Consider the following 16,823-nt stretch of genomic DNA (forward strand, 5'->3'; position numbering starts at 1 on the left):
CTTGATGATGACTAATGGCACAGTTCTTAGCCTTAGTCAGCGCATTTTATGGCTTATCAGAGACTAGGGCTGCATCAAAGTGTGATTTGTGATCTGTGATTTGTCTGTCACGGTGATCAGCGTTTTCTTCAATTTATCATGAATTTATGCAAAGAAGAACTTTGATGCTCGGTGCTCGATGCTGGCATCGATCAAATCAAACTGAACTTTCGTCCATTACTTTTAATCAGTTCTGGAATTAAATCGAATCGACTTTCCATTTTCCTATTTTTCCTATTTCCCTCTTTTTTTTTAAAGGAATCTGCGCGCTGTCAGATTTATCTTTTCAAGTATTCAGTTTAATAGCTCAAATTTGTGGCAGCCTTATCTTAATGGTTTTAATTAGATGCTGTGTTCATAATGACTTTTTCAGCTAGAGCTCTTTGCCTTTAGCTTTATGCTCTGGGTTTATTTATAGAACTCTGGCGAAGAGTTTAAAGTACGTGTTGTATCTGTGTGCACATCATTTAGCCGCCGTTTTGTGTCACTTAAGCGAGGAACTCATAAACCAACCGAATAGTATATTGGATGCTGCAGTTGCATCTGTATCTGGCGCGTGTATCTTTTTTGGGCAGCAGAAGTTGCAGTTGTTGCTGTTGTTGCAGTTGCAGTTGCATTGACAGCCTAATGGCCGCACATGTGTCCAACTTGCCAAGTTCCAGTTCGAGTTCTGCGAGTCTGAATCTAAATCGGAATCTGTGACTCTCGACTTTTGTCGTGCCTCATGTCGCACAAACCGTTTTCGTTTTCAATGCTGCTGCGGCCCTAAAGGCGGTCACTCTAAGCAACTACAGAGGGGGGGGCAAGATAGGGAGGGGAGTGTGTGTTTTGCTGACTATGCATGGCATGCATTCAACACACGATACTTGGCATTCTTGGCAGGCATCGCCGCCATCGTCGTCGTCGTCGTCCACTGCGTGAGTTTGTGTCCAAAGTCTTTTGTTTTGCTTTTTAGCAGACGACTGGCAAAGAGGCAAGAACAGCTCGACTATCGATCGCGCTTGATCATCATCATTGTCCTCATCATCATTGTCATGGCTGGACTCTCGGACTCTCTGGCATGCTATTTTTATTACATTATGCTGCAAAATAGTAACAACAAGGGAGCTGCAGCTATGAAGCTCCTCTTTGATATCCGCCCTACTGTTGCTGCTGTTGCTGTTGTTGTTGCTGTTGCACGTTGTCAACTGTTGCTTTTTGCATTGTTTTTCATGCGCAGTCCATTACATGATTTTATTATGTTCCTGGCATTCGCAGCGTCATGTAGAAAATGCGGCTGCGCTTTTGTTTTAGTGGTTGTCACTTTTTGTTTGGCTTGTGGCGAGTGCCACAAACAGTGCCCCAGAGTGGCCGTGTGGCAAGTCCCAGTGCGACGACAACAACGTCGGCGAAGACGATTCGCAAGTCCAAAGATCGTCGGTCGGCAACACGCACGCTCTAATGAGCAAAAATCATTTAAGACGCAAGCTATTTATAGTTGGGCATTTGCTATATATAGATGCCACACGTTGCTGCTGCTGTTGCAACCCGAGGCCAACTTTATTGGGCTTCCAACTGGCAAACAAGCTAGCTAGTCTGCAGACTGGTTATTTCCAATGCGGTTGTTGCGGTGCGATTTCAACTGCGTCTTCGACTTCTCTAAGTAATGCGATCTAATGCATGCAGGAATTTTGCATTCTTCCAGCTCCCAAAAATAAAAGAAATATAGTAAAAAGAGCATCTCTCCCCCTCTCTCTCTGGTTGCGAAAAGTTCATTAAACAGACTATCGGTCAAGTACCTAAGACGGCGTCTGCTTTGGCTAATTGCGCGTGCGCAGCCAACGGAAGCGACGCCGCTCCAGAGCTCCAGAGCTTCAGCTTCAGCTCCAATTCTAGCTTGCAACTGCAACCAAAACTCGAATGCGGACATTGTGTTTAAGCAGCTGTGGCGGGCACTTCTCATGCTAATTAAACCGAATTGGGCAAAAGGCACAAGTGAAGTGTGCTGTGTTGACTTCTTATACCGGGTACGCATATGATAGAAGGGTATTCTAACTATCTGTCTATCCGCCTGTACAACTAGATCTCAGAGACTATAGGAGATAGAGTAATATTTTTTTGACAGCAATCAATATTCATTCCTTATATTTATATTGCTATATTTCAGTATTTTTTGGTATGTTAATAAGGCGATTTAAATTATAGTTTCCAATATAGTAGTAAATTAATATACTAAATATATGTTTCAGTACATTTAGGTATATTTTCGGTATTAATGAGGTATATTTAATGCATAATTATGAATATTTTATACCATTAGTATATCAATATACCAAAAATAGCTATTGACATGTGTTAGTATTTTTGTAGTATATCAATTCGGTATTTTATAAAGAATAATACTGCATATATGTATATTTTGGTATAATTTGTATAGTATGTTTAATTAAGTAGTTTATCAATATACCGAAAATAGCTTTTAGTATGTTTTAGTATTTTTTACAGGATATTAATTTGGTATTTTTAAAAATAATAATACTGCATGTATGTATAATTTTAGTATAATTTGTATTATATGTTGAATTTAGTAATATATAAATATAGCAAATATAGTTTTTGGTATGTGTTAGTATTTTTATAATATAGCCTTGCTTTAATTGAGAACTGGTAGCGGGTATTTAAAAGTCGAGCACACTCGACTGCAGCTTTCTTACTTGTGGCTGATGTTTGCTGTTGTTGTTGAAAAGCGAGCAAAGAACGGTTCTTTAATCCTAAATCGTTTGGCAGACAACAGCAACATGTTAATTTCGTGGAAGAGTTAAGAGCACGAAAGTATGAATTACAACTGATGCGAAAAATTGAAGAAACCGCCAAATCGTCGAACGGACGAATGAGCAAACAAAAAAGGAACCGTTCCAAAGAGCAAGTCTCTCTCTCTCTCTCTTTGTCTCTTTCGCACAGTCATTGCACTTTCGCATCTTTTGCCGAAATATTTTTTTAAGTTTGTATGCAGTTACTCTAGATGGGACAACGACGATAAGCTAATGATAATGAAGGCTCTCGACGAAACTGTTAGTCAGCCATCCGCAGAGCCGCAGAGAGCTCTACTTATGTATTTCCCCCTTTTGGCAAGTGCATGCTAAAAGAACAAAAAAAAAAAATAAGAGATCAGTAACAGGGACAACAGATTTTTTGAAGCTGAGTTCTTTAGTACTGGTTTATTTTTCTTTGAACTTGCTGATGAACTGGCAGCTATTGGAGCTACAAATTACGGTTATGCACACAACTGATGCATATACATATACTATATGTATAAATGCTATATGCATATCTTATTTGCTCATCTGATGACGCTAGAAGGAGGAGCTGGCAAATATGAAGCGATAAATTGAAATTTCAAAGCTGGCGCAAAGCAAACACTGCAATGATAACACAGCCACAGCGTGAAGCGGCAGTCGAGTTGATAAAGCTGACAGTTGGCCCCCAGACAGCGAGAGGTTGGGGCTGCGGTGGCGGTGGTTGGCAGCGCTTAATGCAGTGCAACGTTAAATGCTTTTACCAAGGATTTGACGCCCAAATCCAAGGCAGCCCAGCAGGCAAACAGACAGGCAAACTAGACAAACCAGACGACGACAACAATGTCGTGAAAAACGATTGCAGAGAGTGAAGAGTAAAGGGGAGTGAGAGGAAAGAGGGGAGCGGAAAGACAGCGCCAAACGTTGGCAACCGTTTTGCCGGTTTGCGACTCTCTCGTGCGACATTGAAATTGATGATGTGCTGCCTGCTGCTGTTGCTTGCCACTTCTGTAGTTTTTACTGCTTTCACTTTTTTTTTTGTTGCTTCTGCTTTTGGCCAGACACGCAAAAACTTCCCTTTTTAGTCGGTCGGAGGGTAGCAAGGCGACAAAGCGTGCTGAAGCTAAAGCAATGTCTGCTTTTCTTGCCGATGTTTCACGTTCAACTCTCAGCTCTCTGTTTGCATAGCCCTAGTGCTGGTTGCACTTGATCCCCCTAAGTGAAATTAGGGAAAATTTTCAATTAAAAAGCATTTAAGTAATCCACAGTTAATGCCAATGCAAAAAGTGCTGTCTTTCTCTTTTGTGTGTTCGTTTTTTTTTAGGGGTGGCTGCTTCACACGCCCCACTTGCAATTGATTGCTCCATGCCTCATGCCGCATGCCCCATGAACCCAAATACCAAATCGTAAAAGCGTGGCCAGGGTGTGTGCCACTTTGGATGTTGCAGCAGTGAGGCAGCCAGGCAGCGATTTGCCGCTTCCTTTTGATGAGAGCTGTGGGGTCAATGCAATTTACAGCGGAATTTGCTAATGAAGCGCGCGCTATGATGACGCTGACGATGCTGCTGAAGATGTGTTGACAGCAGTGCCAGAGAGTTGCCGTAAACTTAATTGAATTGTAAATTGGATGGCATTCACTTCAGCTAATTGACGTTTCTATCTATCTTTCTAGTGGCCAAGCACAATAAAAGCAAAACAATATTTACCTGGCCAATCTAAACGCAATTTGTTCTCGCTGACATATCATCTTTGATTGATCTGCGATCTGCCATCTACGATCTGTGATCTACACACACACACACAATCCATTACATGTGAGCTCTTAATTTAAATTTAAGTGGCGTGTTCATCTCGCTCATAATATTCTGTCGAACGGTAGCGATGTGATTTAAATATTGGGAAACAAATTTACATATAAATTTTTTTGCTCTTGAAAAACAGGAAATTTTTGAAAATAAGTTGCTTGGCTTTGTGGTGATTTATTTTTGATAAAAGTATAATAAATCTACAAATTGTTGAACATGCAAAACAAAATGAATTTGAAACTTTTAATTAAAACGTAATTTGAGCATGTTCTGCTTTTAATTTTTGTAGAGTAATTAATTGATGTTAATGCAAATTGGCTTAAGTTATCTACAAATATTCTATATATTCTCACAAATTTATTCTTGCTTAGTTGTTTTTAAAGTTAATCAATTCATTTACTTTGACATCAATTTTAGTGTAATTTTTTCGTAGTATTTAATCTAAATAAATAAATATATGTAAATATTATTTTTAGTGTAATTATTTCTAAAATTAATTCCTTATGAAGTCAAGCTTAAATTTTTGTGTTAATTTAAAAGACATGCAAATAAATAATGTAAGTTTATAATAAAATATATAAAATCGTTTTATTCGATCTTAGGATTTAAGAAATAAATAAGAAACAATAAGTTTTAAATGAATAAAGGAAACTTAAAAATTATTTTTAATAAATTTAAAGATTTAAAAGAAATGTATTTCTTATTGTATGTCTGTAGAAATGAACATTTCTAAAGTAAACCTGAAGTTAATGTGACAATTCAAAATAACTCTCTAATCGTAAAATTGCATTAAAAAAAGGAAAAAGGGAAACTTTTTAAAAAATAATATATTATTCCTACAAGAAATTTACTTAATTAGCATTTTGTTTTCGCTCTGACTTATAAAATTTGCAGGAAGTCATTCTTGTTAAGTAATTTTTTTTGAGCATCTCAAATTGAATAGCAATGAAAACTCATATTTGCATTCTCTCATCATCTTTCATTTGGCTACTTGCAAGCTGCGCCCGTATCTAATTGCGTTAATTAAAAATGTTGTACAACGGGGCGTATGTGTTATTTGAATATGTTAAATGTGTGGGCTAGGCATAATGCCGTACATAACTGTATAAAAGAACTTGGGGCTATTTTACCACTATGTTATATGCAGCTCGCCACGATAGCCATCTGAGTGCATTCTACTTGACTTCAGCTTGCCCTTTTGCGAATTGCGAATTGCGAGTTGCAACTGCTTGAGGGTAATTGAAAACGCACGCATTCATTTCTTTTTTCTGTGTGTTTTTTTATTCTTTGCCCCCTCAACTTGCAGCAGAAGAAATCAGAAACAAGCAGCAAAACACTTTTCAGCAGTGCGTTGGAAAATTGAAAACCAAAACAAGCGAGCGAGCGAGCATAAATTCCCCCGACGAAAATGAATACGCTGAGACTGGCCAAGAGAGCCCTCTGTATGTGTGTGTGGCAAGTGCAACATTGCTGCAACATGAGCAAGTGAAACAGGCGCATTAGAAATGCAACAAATCACAGCAGTTGGCGGTGCAAGCGCGCTGCAGTCGAGCGTGGATGGGCAACAACACAGGAAAGAACCAGAATCGGAGGCGGAGGCGGAGAGGGAGAGAGAGAGAGGGAGGAGACAGAGAGGGGGACAGCAGACATATGAGTACGAGCAACGAGTACGCACTATGGGTGCAACCAGTCAACAAGCCACAATAACAACAGCAAAAGTCACAAATAAGCGAGGGAGACTGAAACGACGACGACGACGACGACGACGTCTGCATTGAGTTGCCCGGCAGCGTTTTTCCTTCCTGCAATAAGTCAACGCAGTGGCAGCAGCAACAGCAACAAGAACAACAAACAAAGCGACGCACACAAACTGTGCTACAAATTGTATCTAGTTACAATTTGCAAACTACAAACAGAGTCGCGTCGAGTTGAGTCGACTCCAGTTGAGTTGCATCGTGCGGGCAAGGTGCGGGACGTGAGGCAACGTGGCGTGGCAAGTCAAAGTCAAAGTCGCAGTCAGCGCACACACGCAATGCAGCCAAAGATGAAGGTGGAGAAGAAGTTGCTGTTGTTGTCGTCGTCGTCGTCGAAGTCGAAGTAGCTGCAATTGCAGGATGAGTTTGGTAGTCGATGATGATGATGATGCTGTTGACGATGATTATGATGATGCTGTGCGTGTTGAAGCGCTGTTTTTATTTGCAGCACAGTTGAGCAGTTACATCTTGCATCTTTTTTGCAGGCAGCTTGGCGACGTGTCGTATGCGCAATTTATACCAAAAGCAAGTAATTTGCAATGGCAGTTGTTAAGACTTCTTTTCCAGCGCTCCCCATTGGCCAATTCCCCAAACAGCCTTGCCAAATTGGCCACTGGCTGCCTGCCTGACTGACTGCCTGGCTGACTGAATGACTGACAACGACTCGACTACCAACTACGTTCGTCCGCTTGGCCAGCAAATCTAATGCGCTTGTTAACGCCAATTGCACAAGATGTTTTGCCCGTTTGGCAATTTGGCCAACGGTAGCGTTTAATGTCCAATTCGTTATGCTTGTTGGCCGAGTGGAAAATCAACTTGTCGCCGCTTTGCGCCAAGAAATTTCAATTAAAGTTCTAAAACTGGGTGCAACATAAGTCCTAGCTTTAAAAGCCAAAAAAATAATGCATTGCAAAGAGACAGCGAGAGACGCACTCAAGCAGTAGACAGGCACCGAAAAAAAAGCAAGGAATAAAGCTACAGTCGAGTATGCTCGACTTGGAGATACCTGCTACTCAATTTAAATAAAAGAAAAACAGCGCGGTATTATTTTTAAAATATACCAAACTAATATACCACAAAAATACTGAAAAATACTAAAAGCTATATTTGGTGTATTGATATTGTGTTACATTAAAACATGTAAGAAGATAATATTTGGTATAATGTTATAGTTATAAAACAAGTAAGAAAGCTATAGTAGAGTATGCTCGACTGGGAGATACTTGCTTCTCAAAACAGTGCGGCATTATTTTAAAAATATACCAAATGAATATAAAAGCAAAATAATGTGGTATTATTCTTAAATTATACAAAATTAATATACCGCAAAAAATATTACAAATATTCCGAAGGCTATATTTGGTATGTTGATGTAGTACTACATTTAAAATATACTATAGAGTATAAAATATACCAAATTATTAGCCTAAGCTTCTAAGACTTGTAGGCGATTTTACCCATACAAAAGAATTTCCTAAATAACTTCCACAATAGATACTATAGATAATATTGTATAAAATAAAATTCGAGACCTCTAGCTTTATAATTACACCTGTTATTAAATTTTTATCGATTTGTGGGGTCGGAACTGGGCGTTGCAAACATTAGAAGTGCTGTCGAAAAGAAATTATAGATCTATCCCTTATAGTCTCTAAGATCTAGGTGTTCATACGGACGGACGGACAGAGGGAAATGGCTATACGAGTATATACTATATAGGGTTTGCATACATGTCCTGCCGGCACAAAGTTATGATACCCTTCTACCCTTTAAGTAGCGGGTATAAAAAGAACGAGGAGGAAAATTGTTAATGGGCTGCCTGCCGAAAAGTGAAGTGAAGTGTGCGCCTGGCTTTTTGAGGCGCGTCAGACTGTGAACGTGAAAAAGCCAAAATTTAAGCATTAAATGTAAGTTGCAAGGACAGAGCACACACACACACACACACACACACACACACAGAGCGAGAGAAAGAGAGTCAGACAGTGTGGCAGACAGACTGAATGGCAGACAGCCACAGACTACTGAGAGAGAGATACGAGTGTGTGTGGATGGATGGATAGAGACTTTTGCGCTGCTGCAGATACCGAGTTTGGTGTTTGCCCCAAAATGAAGCAGTTGAAAAATAGCCGCCAGTCATTTGGCGCGAAATTCAATTCCCGCCTGCGCTGACATCAAAATCGTTCTACCCCAAAAAAAAACCAGAGTCAGAACTTTGCTTCCTTGATAATGATGTTGTTGATGATGCTGATGTTGCTGCTGATAATGATGTTGTTGGTTGCTGCTCCTCGTTGCTATCGAAACCAATTTTTTGGGCTGGCTAGCGACAACGTCATCTGCGATATGCTTTATGCTACATGCGTAAATATGTATGGCAAACATGGCGTATGCGCAATCTATGCGATGTGTGCGTCCGTTCGTTCGCATGTGAAACGTGACTGTCGCGACGGGAGCTCAGCTGCAATTCTCCTCTTTGCTCATTCCTCACCTCTCACCCCGCACTTCTCCACTCTTTACTGCTCACTCTTTCATTCTCGCTCTGGTCCCTTTTGCAAATATTTATGCTTTACATTTCGTTCGGCACATTGTTTGAATTTATTTGTTGGCATTGTCGCCGTTGCTGTTGCTGTTGCCGTTTGCTGTTGTTCTCGTTGTTGTTGCAATTTTTGTTTGCCAGCGCGATGATTATTGTTGCTGGTGTTCGTGTTCATATTGCCGCTGCTGCTGTTGTTCTCTTGTTTGAGTTTGAGTTTGAGTTTGAGTTCGAGTTTGCTTTCTGATGCTGTTCACCGTTGTTGTTCTTGTTGTTGTTGTTGCCAGACGTGCTCATATGGCTTGCCTCCGAAAAAAATTCGCGAAAAAACGAACGAAGCATTGTGGCTTCGACCAGCGATTTGCAACAGATTCAAACTTCAGAGTGACCTCTTTATTTATTTGTTAGAACTTTGCGCGAAAGTTGCTTTAAAGCCGATAAAATCAAATTGTGTATTAAAGCAATTTTCTACAATTTAACGCTTAACAAATTATAGCAAATTTTTATCATTTCAAGTATAATTAGAAGTGTATTTTTTAGTCTTTTATTACTCTACATTTATGCCATATTTTAGTGCATTTGTTAGTCCATTATACCCAATCGTTAAATCCATGTGCAGCTTATTTAAACACTCATCGCAATTACTGCATATTTTTTGCATATTTTATGCACTTATTTGTGTTGAGTTTAAACATTAAAATTGCTCTTCACTGTAAACGATATTTTCAATAGCGTTTCACAGTTTGAGTTTTTGAAAATTAAATGCAAATTTAATTATGGAACCATTCTGGTCGCTTCTCCCTTGCTTCCCCACACAGAAATGCAAACGAGCTCGTGGCCTTGAGCGCTTCAGGTATGCAAATTTGGGGAAGAAAAAATTAAGGTATTTGCAGCAAAAGTTTTCACGCCAATTGCCAAACTTGTATAAATAGAAGTTGTATATTGGTGATTTGACAAATGTTTGTATAAAATATAAATTTCATGCGGACTGCAGCCGCTTGAAAGTTGCCAAAATAATACAATGAGCTGGCTAAATAACTTCTAATTGTTGTGCAAATAGACAAGTTGAATTAGCATATTTATGAACGGGGGGGATGAGAAGTGTGGCGAGGGGGAAAGGGAGTTGATCAACCAACAGGTGCCAACAAACAACGAAACTAAAATGTGTTAAATCGCCAAACAATCGATTGTTAAACAAAAGAACTCAGCTGCAGTGGAGTGTGCTCGACTTCGTAATACCTGCTACTACATTTTAAAATTATGAAATCAATAAGAAAACAACAAAGACAGAAGATGAATAATATAAATTATTGTTGTTTTTTCATTACTATTTTTTTTAAATTTCTGGAAACAAAGAAGATTTTTTTCTTAGTTTTCACTTAAGATAAGAAACCACAACAAGAAAAAAATTTAGAAATATCCGCTGCTGTATTAAAAAAGTGTATAACGAAATATCAAATCAAATCAATATTTAACTAAATTCTAATACGTAAGGTCAAATTTGTAACCATATTTAGTTTTCACTTAAAACCAAAATTCAACAAGGAATAAAGCTTATATCCGAATATAAAACTTCATCTAATCACTTTAAAATCAAAACTATTTAATTTGCAAAAATAATTTGCAATAACAAAAAGGAAACCCGATGCAAATTCCCGTTAAATCGATTGTTTCCACTAGCTAATCCGGTTACATTCACTTGTTTGGTAATGGTTATGATAATGAACATTCATCTAGTCAGTTCTGAGTTATCGCAGCTACCATGTGGATGCCCTTTGCTCTGAGTTGTCTGCTTCTCGCCTTCGCTGTGGACTGGACTCCAGCACTGAAGATTGCACCGTGTACCAATTCAGCTTATCCGGATTGCTTTGCTTACTGCAAGTACAATTGCCAGGAGCGTGGCAGAAGTTGTCTCTATCATTGCGAGAATGGCTGCGGCTGCGATGAATCGAGTATGATAATGCGAAATAACGGAGGTTGCTATCAGCTGATGCAGTGTTTGTTCGAAGAAGACTCCGCGGAGGAAACGAGTCCGATGCCGGAACCCGAGAAGCCAAAAATTCTGGAGAAGCAAAATGTGAATGGGGATAAGCGACTAATGAGGTTTTGGTGGCCTTCGTGGATTTATCCAACTAGGTTTCCTCCTTATGTAACTCCTATTTAGTGAAAAAATGTATTTTTGTTTGTCGACATAATTTAATCGTTTGTCGATTTTTAATTTAATTAAGAAAGAACGTACCATATTTATATTACTTAATAATAATAATATGAGTATGGATGTATATTAGTTATATACGAAATTGGCTAATATACAGTTGAAAATTTAACAATTTCGAAAGCTGTAACCGAATGTGTTTGTTTTTTGTTCCTAAAATATACCAAATTAATATGCCGCAAAAATAAAAAAAAATATACCAAGGGCTTTATTAGTCAAAGCAACTTCAACCCGTAGTAAGAAATTGTTTTTTCCCATTCAAAAGTTTTTCTTAAACAACTTCTACTTTTCTTATGTGCTCGCAACCAAATTTGGTATTTCTCATGTTTCTTCTAATCGAAAAACTTATATTTGTAGTACACTGCTTTATGTTATCCCTTAATTTAATAAAAGTTAATTACAAATTAAATTATATTGAGCCTTTATATTTTTGTGACATATTTTTAATCGTAAGAAATTTTTAAAAAAGAAATTTACAGTCGAGTGTGCTCGGCTGTGAGATACCCGATACCCATTTTGAAAAAAAGCAAAATATTGCGGTATTATTTTCAAAATATACCGAAAATACTGCAAACATACTAAAAATATACCAAATGGTATATTTGGTATATCAATATAGATTCTACTATTTATTCTACTATTTAAATCATACATTTACAGAGAACTCAAATCTAAGATACGTATAAAAAACAATTTCAATGATTGAAAAAACATAATTACTTAAAAAAATTGTAAGGTACAAAAATTACAATACATCTTATCGGTTTGTAGCTCTATTTAGATTTCACTTTAAATCAAAACTCAACAAGGAATAAAGCTTATATCCGAATATAGAACTTCATCTAATCACTTTAAAATAAGAACTGTTTAATTTGCAAAAATAACTTGCAATAACAAAAAGGGAACCCGATGCAAATTCCCGTTAAATCGATTGTTTCCACTAGCTAATCCGGTTACATTCACTTGTTTGGTAATGGTTATGATAATGAACATTCATCTAGTCAGTTCTGAGTTATCGCAGCTACCATGTGGATGCCCTTTGCTCTGAGTTGTCTGCTTCTCGTCTTCGCTGTGGACTGGACGCCAGCACTGAAGATTGCACCGTGTACCAATTCAGCTTATCCGGATTGCTTTGCTTACTGCAAGTACAATTGCCAGGAGCGTGGCAGAAGTTGTCTCTATCATTGCGAGAATGGCTGCGGATGCGATGAATCGAGTATGATAATGCGAAATAACGGAGGTTGCTATCAGCTGATGCAGTGTTTGTTCGAAGAAGACTCTGCGGAGGAAAAGAGTCCGATGCCGGAACCCGAGAAGCCAAAAATTCTGGAGATGCGAAATATGGGACTACCGAAGATGCCATCTATGGTGGTGACCTGTTATAAAATTTTCTTTGGTACAATTTGTAGAAGGGATTAATATAATAGTTTGTCGATTTTCACTTTCATTTAGAACGAAGGTAAACTATATTTATATTACTTAATAACAATAATACGAGGATAAATGTATATTAGTTATAAACGAAATTGGCTAATATACAGTTGAAAATTTAACAATTTCGAAAGCTGTAACCGAATGTGTTTGTTCTTTGTTCCTAAAATATACCAAATTAGCATGCCGCAAAAATACAAAAATATACCAAGGGCTTTATTAGCCAAAGCAACTACGACGCCGTAGTAAGAAAGCGTTTTTTTTTCCATACAAAAGTTTTTCTTAAACATTTTCTACAATTTTATGTGCTCGCAACCAAATTTTATATTTTTAAACTTATATTTGTTGTACACTGCTGTATGTTACCCCTTAATTTAATAAAAGTTAATTATAAATTAAATAATATTGAGTCTTTATATATTTGTGACATTTTTTGGAACGCAAGAAATGTTTGAAAGAAATATTATTTGTGAGTAATAATAATAATCAATAATAAATATATATAACTACTAAGATGACTTGCTTGTTTTATACAATTTACTAAAAAATATTTAATTTGATCGGTAAGCTTATACACTTATACTTTGTGTTTTCGATCAGTCAGTAAGTTGTCATACCCTTTAACACCACTTTACCCGGTATGATCATAAAAACATAAAAAAAACTACAGCTTGGTTGATCGCTGGAAAACGAAAGGGGCCAACACAGAAATTTACACGTTTATGAAACGATCTCTACACGCGACAATCATCAATCATCCATCATCAATTGGAGACACTTAACAATGGCAATTTACAGTTTGCTTTTTTTTCGGGGGCGCACAAACTTGACCCTGAAATGCAATCACAAACAGCAACAATAACAACAACAACAGACAATAAAATGTGACTCCACCCACAAAACGGGACAATTGCAATTGTGTCTCTGTCACATAAATGTTATATATCGAAGTATGTTGCAATTTGCATTTGACCCTCACATTGCTACCTGTAATTGTTGCCTCTTGTTCGCTGTTGTTGTTGTTGTTGTTCACTCTTGTCGGTTGCTTTCATTACACAGTTTGTCGCATTTGTACGTGCCTTAACGCTTTTTTTCGGGCTCGTTCGTTTGGGTTATTAATTTTTTGCCATTATTATTATTTGGCAGCTTTTCGGTGCCTTAGCACCTGGTTTGTTTGCTGCTTTTGCTGCTCAGCTATCTGGCTGCTTGCATCTTGGCCAAAAGACTCAACGAGCCGTGTAAACAGCGTGAGAATTTTGTTACTCAGATTTATCAACAAAAACAACAACAAAATCGTTGTTTCTTCTTTTTCTAGGTATCTTGATTTGATTCCTCTGAGTTTTGTTTTATTTTTCCTGCCTGTATTTTTTTTTGTTTTTGTTTCTAGCAATTTCCGCAGTTTGAACTCTGATTGTTCTACTTGTCATCATCCCCCTCATACAATTTGCTGGCAAATAAAGCAAAACTTATTACAAGAGAACGAGAAGAGGAGGAGGAGGAGGAGGAAGAGACAACAATAACACACTAAACAAACTTCAATGAATGTTCTGCAATTATGTTCGATGTGTGCGTATAAGTGTGTGTGTGTGTTCCAATTCCAAGCGTTCTTTTTGGGCAGTTGAGTTGTTGAGAGGGAGAAAGCTGCAAGTTAAAGCTAAAGGGTCCCGCTTATCGCCCAGGCAATCGCAACTTGTCTCTTTTATGAGTTACTCACTTCGACTAATTGGGTCAGACAGAGAGCGAGAGAGAGAGAGGGACGGATAGAGAGACACAGACGATGTCCAACATATTTTCAAATCAAAGATGCTAATTTTAGTTGCTGCTGTTTGCTGGCTTAGCTGTTGTTTTTGGGGCCATAAACACGAGCCATGTCCATAAATGAGGCTATTTAATTTTGGTTAAACTACAAAACAACTCAAATGTGGGCACTTAAATGTTGATTTGCTGATTTACTAATTTATTGCAAGGCGTGGTGCCATTTTAACGACTGCAATGGGCAGCCAAAGTTTCTCGTTTTTGTTTTTGTTTTCGTTTTTGACAAATGCAAAGCAGGCGCCAGTTTTGCATAGCTTAAGCCAAAATGATATATGGCCTCACATGCATATGTTTTAGAGTATGAGTGTGTGGGTGCATGTATGTGTGTGTGTGTGTGTGCCCTTCTAAAGCACACACAACTAAGTCCTTAGCTAGAACGAACAGCACTCGAGGCAACCATTCATTAAAAAACTGACTGGGCGCCTATTTTATATGCACTTTGCATATGCAACTACTTGTCGTTGTTGTTATTTTTGCTTTATCCGATCTGTTTTACTAATTCGTAGCACATTCGAGGCGCCAAACCAAAAAGTTGCCCCCCTCCCTCCCTTTGCCCCCTCGAAACGTGTGAGAACTTGGCAAAAGTTGCAAAATAAGTTTAGAGGCGATCACAACTTAGGGAAAAAGTGTGTGGAAAATCAAAACAAGAATGAATCATGAATGATAATGCCGCATATTATGGCTGCGATTTAACAGTTAAACTAACAGCATAAAGTTGCTTCAAGAATGCAGTTTAGAATGGGTTTCAAAACTTTCGACTATAAAGTTGTTTAGAGAGAGATTAAAAACGTATAAAGAGATTTCTTCTTCGAATTTATTATTAGAAGTTATTGGTTTCGAAAAGACCAAAGTATTAGCCAAGTAATTGAATTGTTTGTTGGTTTATGAGAAGAGAGAGAGAGAGATTTCTTTTTCCTTTATATAGTTTTGGTTTACAAAAACTCTAAGTATTACCTAAGTAATTGAATTATTTTGTGAGGCATAAAAGTGTTTAACGTTTTCTTAATAGAGAAGAACGAGATTTTTTGCCTTGAATTTTTATTTTTGGTTTAGAAAAGTCAAAGTATTATTCAAGTAATTGTTTAGAGCGATAAATAAAGAATGGAAAGATTTCTTCTCTTCAAACACTTATTGTTGCTTCATAGAAGTTAAAGTATTATCCCAGTAATTGAAGTTTTTGTTAGTTGAGTTGTTTAGAGCGATTAATAGATTTGAGAGAGAATTCTTTGAATATATTAATTTAAATTTGCTTTAGAAAAGTCAAAGTATTAAGTAAATCTATAAAATGGTATATATATTTTTAGGTTTATTATCCAAATAATCGTTAAGAGCCATTAATAGAAAAGAGAGAGAGTTTTCCTCTTCACATATTTATATTTTGGTATATATGTAAAAGAAGAAGTAAAGAAAATAATTGTTCCTCATAAATTTTGGTTTAGAAAAGTTAAAGTATTATCTAAGTGATTGTTGATAGCGATTTATAGAGAAGAGAGATATTTCTTCTTCGAATACTTATTATACATATTATTGGATTAGAAAAGTCAAAGTATTATACAAATGAAGAAGAGAAGCAGGGGATTTCTTCTTCTCTTTAGGTTTAGAAAAGTTTTAGTATTATTGAAGTTATTCTTTATAGCGATTAATCGACAAGACACATATTACCTAAGTAGAGAAGAGAAGAGAAGTAGAGAAAGATTTCTTCTTTTCATGTTTACTTTAGGTTTGGAAAGGATTAAGTATTATCCAAGTATGTAATTGTTCATAGCGATTAATATAGAAAATATTTATTTCTTCTTCGAGTACATATTATAGTACATATTATTGGATTAGAAAAGTCAAAGTATTATCCAATAAGAGAAGAGAAGTGGAGAAAGATTTATTCTTCTCATATTCATATTCAGCTTAGGTTTAGAAAAGTTTAAGTATTACTCAAGTAATTCTTTAAAGCGATTAATCGACAAGATACATATTACCTAAGTAGAGAAGAGAAGTGGAGTAAGAATTCTTCTCCTCATATTTATTTGAAGTTTATAAAAGTCAAAGTATTAAGCAAGCAACTTAATTGAATTATTTTGTGGGGCGTTTGCTACTTAGTTCAAATCCGATTAGTTAAATAAATTGTTTTAAAATTGTTATCAGCTTGGCTTTAATAGTTTGTGCTGCCAATTGGGATTAAGTGCTGGCCATTGAAAACTAATTGCATTTAGCCATGTTTCCCAGTTTCTCCCTCGGCAAAGAGACGAGCTAGAAACGCGGCTCATAAGCAATGCAGTCGGCGTAGGCCAGTTAGATGTTGTTGTTGTTGTCGGCTGTTGTTGTTGTTGCCGGTTGTTGGTTGCTAGTTGTTGTTGGTTTTAGAGAGACCACGATGTGGCAGGCTTTTGCTATGCACGGGTTGTGGCGCTTGTCTGGGGCACATTAAAGGCGCATGAATGGCCTGGCAATAAATATTACGAAAAA

General features: G+C 37.2%; 1 protein-coding gene across 1 annotated transcript; it reads left to right on the forward strand.

The window, feature by feature from the left end:
• Positions 1–10,623: 10,623 nt before the first annotated feature.
• LOC133837565 (uncharacterized) lies at positions 10,624–11,398 on the forward strand. Its single transcript, XM_062268369.1, has one exon. The coding sequence runs from the start codon at positions 10,665–10,667 to the stop codon at positions 11,064–11,066; it is 402 nt and encodes a 133-aa protein (XP_062124353.1). The 5' UTR covers positions 10,624–10,664; the 3' UTR covers positions 11,067–11,398.
• Positions 11,399–16,823: the final 5,425 nt, after the last annotated feature.

Source organism: Drosophila sulfurigaster, chromosome 2R, assembly GCF_023558435.1.
Source record: "Drosophila sulfurigaster albostrigata strain 15112-1811.04 chromosome 2R, ASM2355843v2, whole genome shotgun sequence".
Classification (NCBI taxonomy): Eukaryota; Metazoa; Arthropoda; class Insecta; order Diptera; family Drosophilidae; genus Drosophila; species Drosophila sulfurigaster.

Coding starts and splice junctions, on each gene's coding strand:
- LOC133837565 (XM_062268369.1), top strand. CDS start 10,665: ATGTGGATGCCCTTTGCTCTGAGTTGTCTGCTTCTCGCCTTCGCTGTG.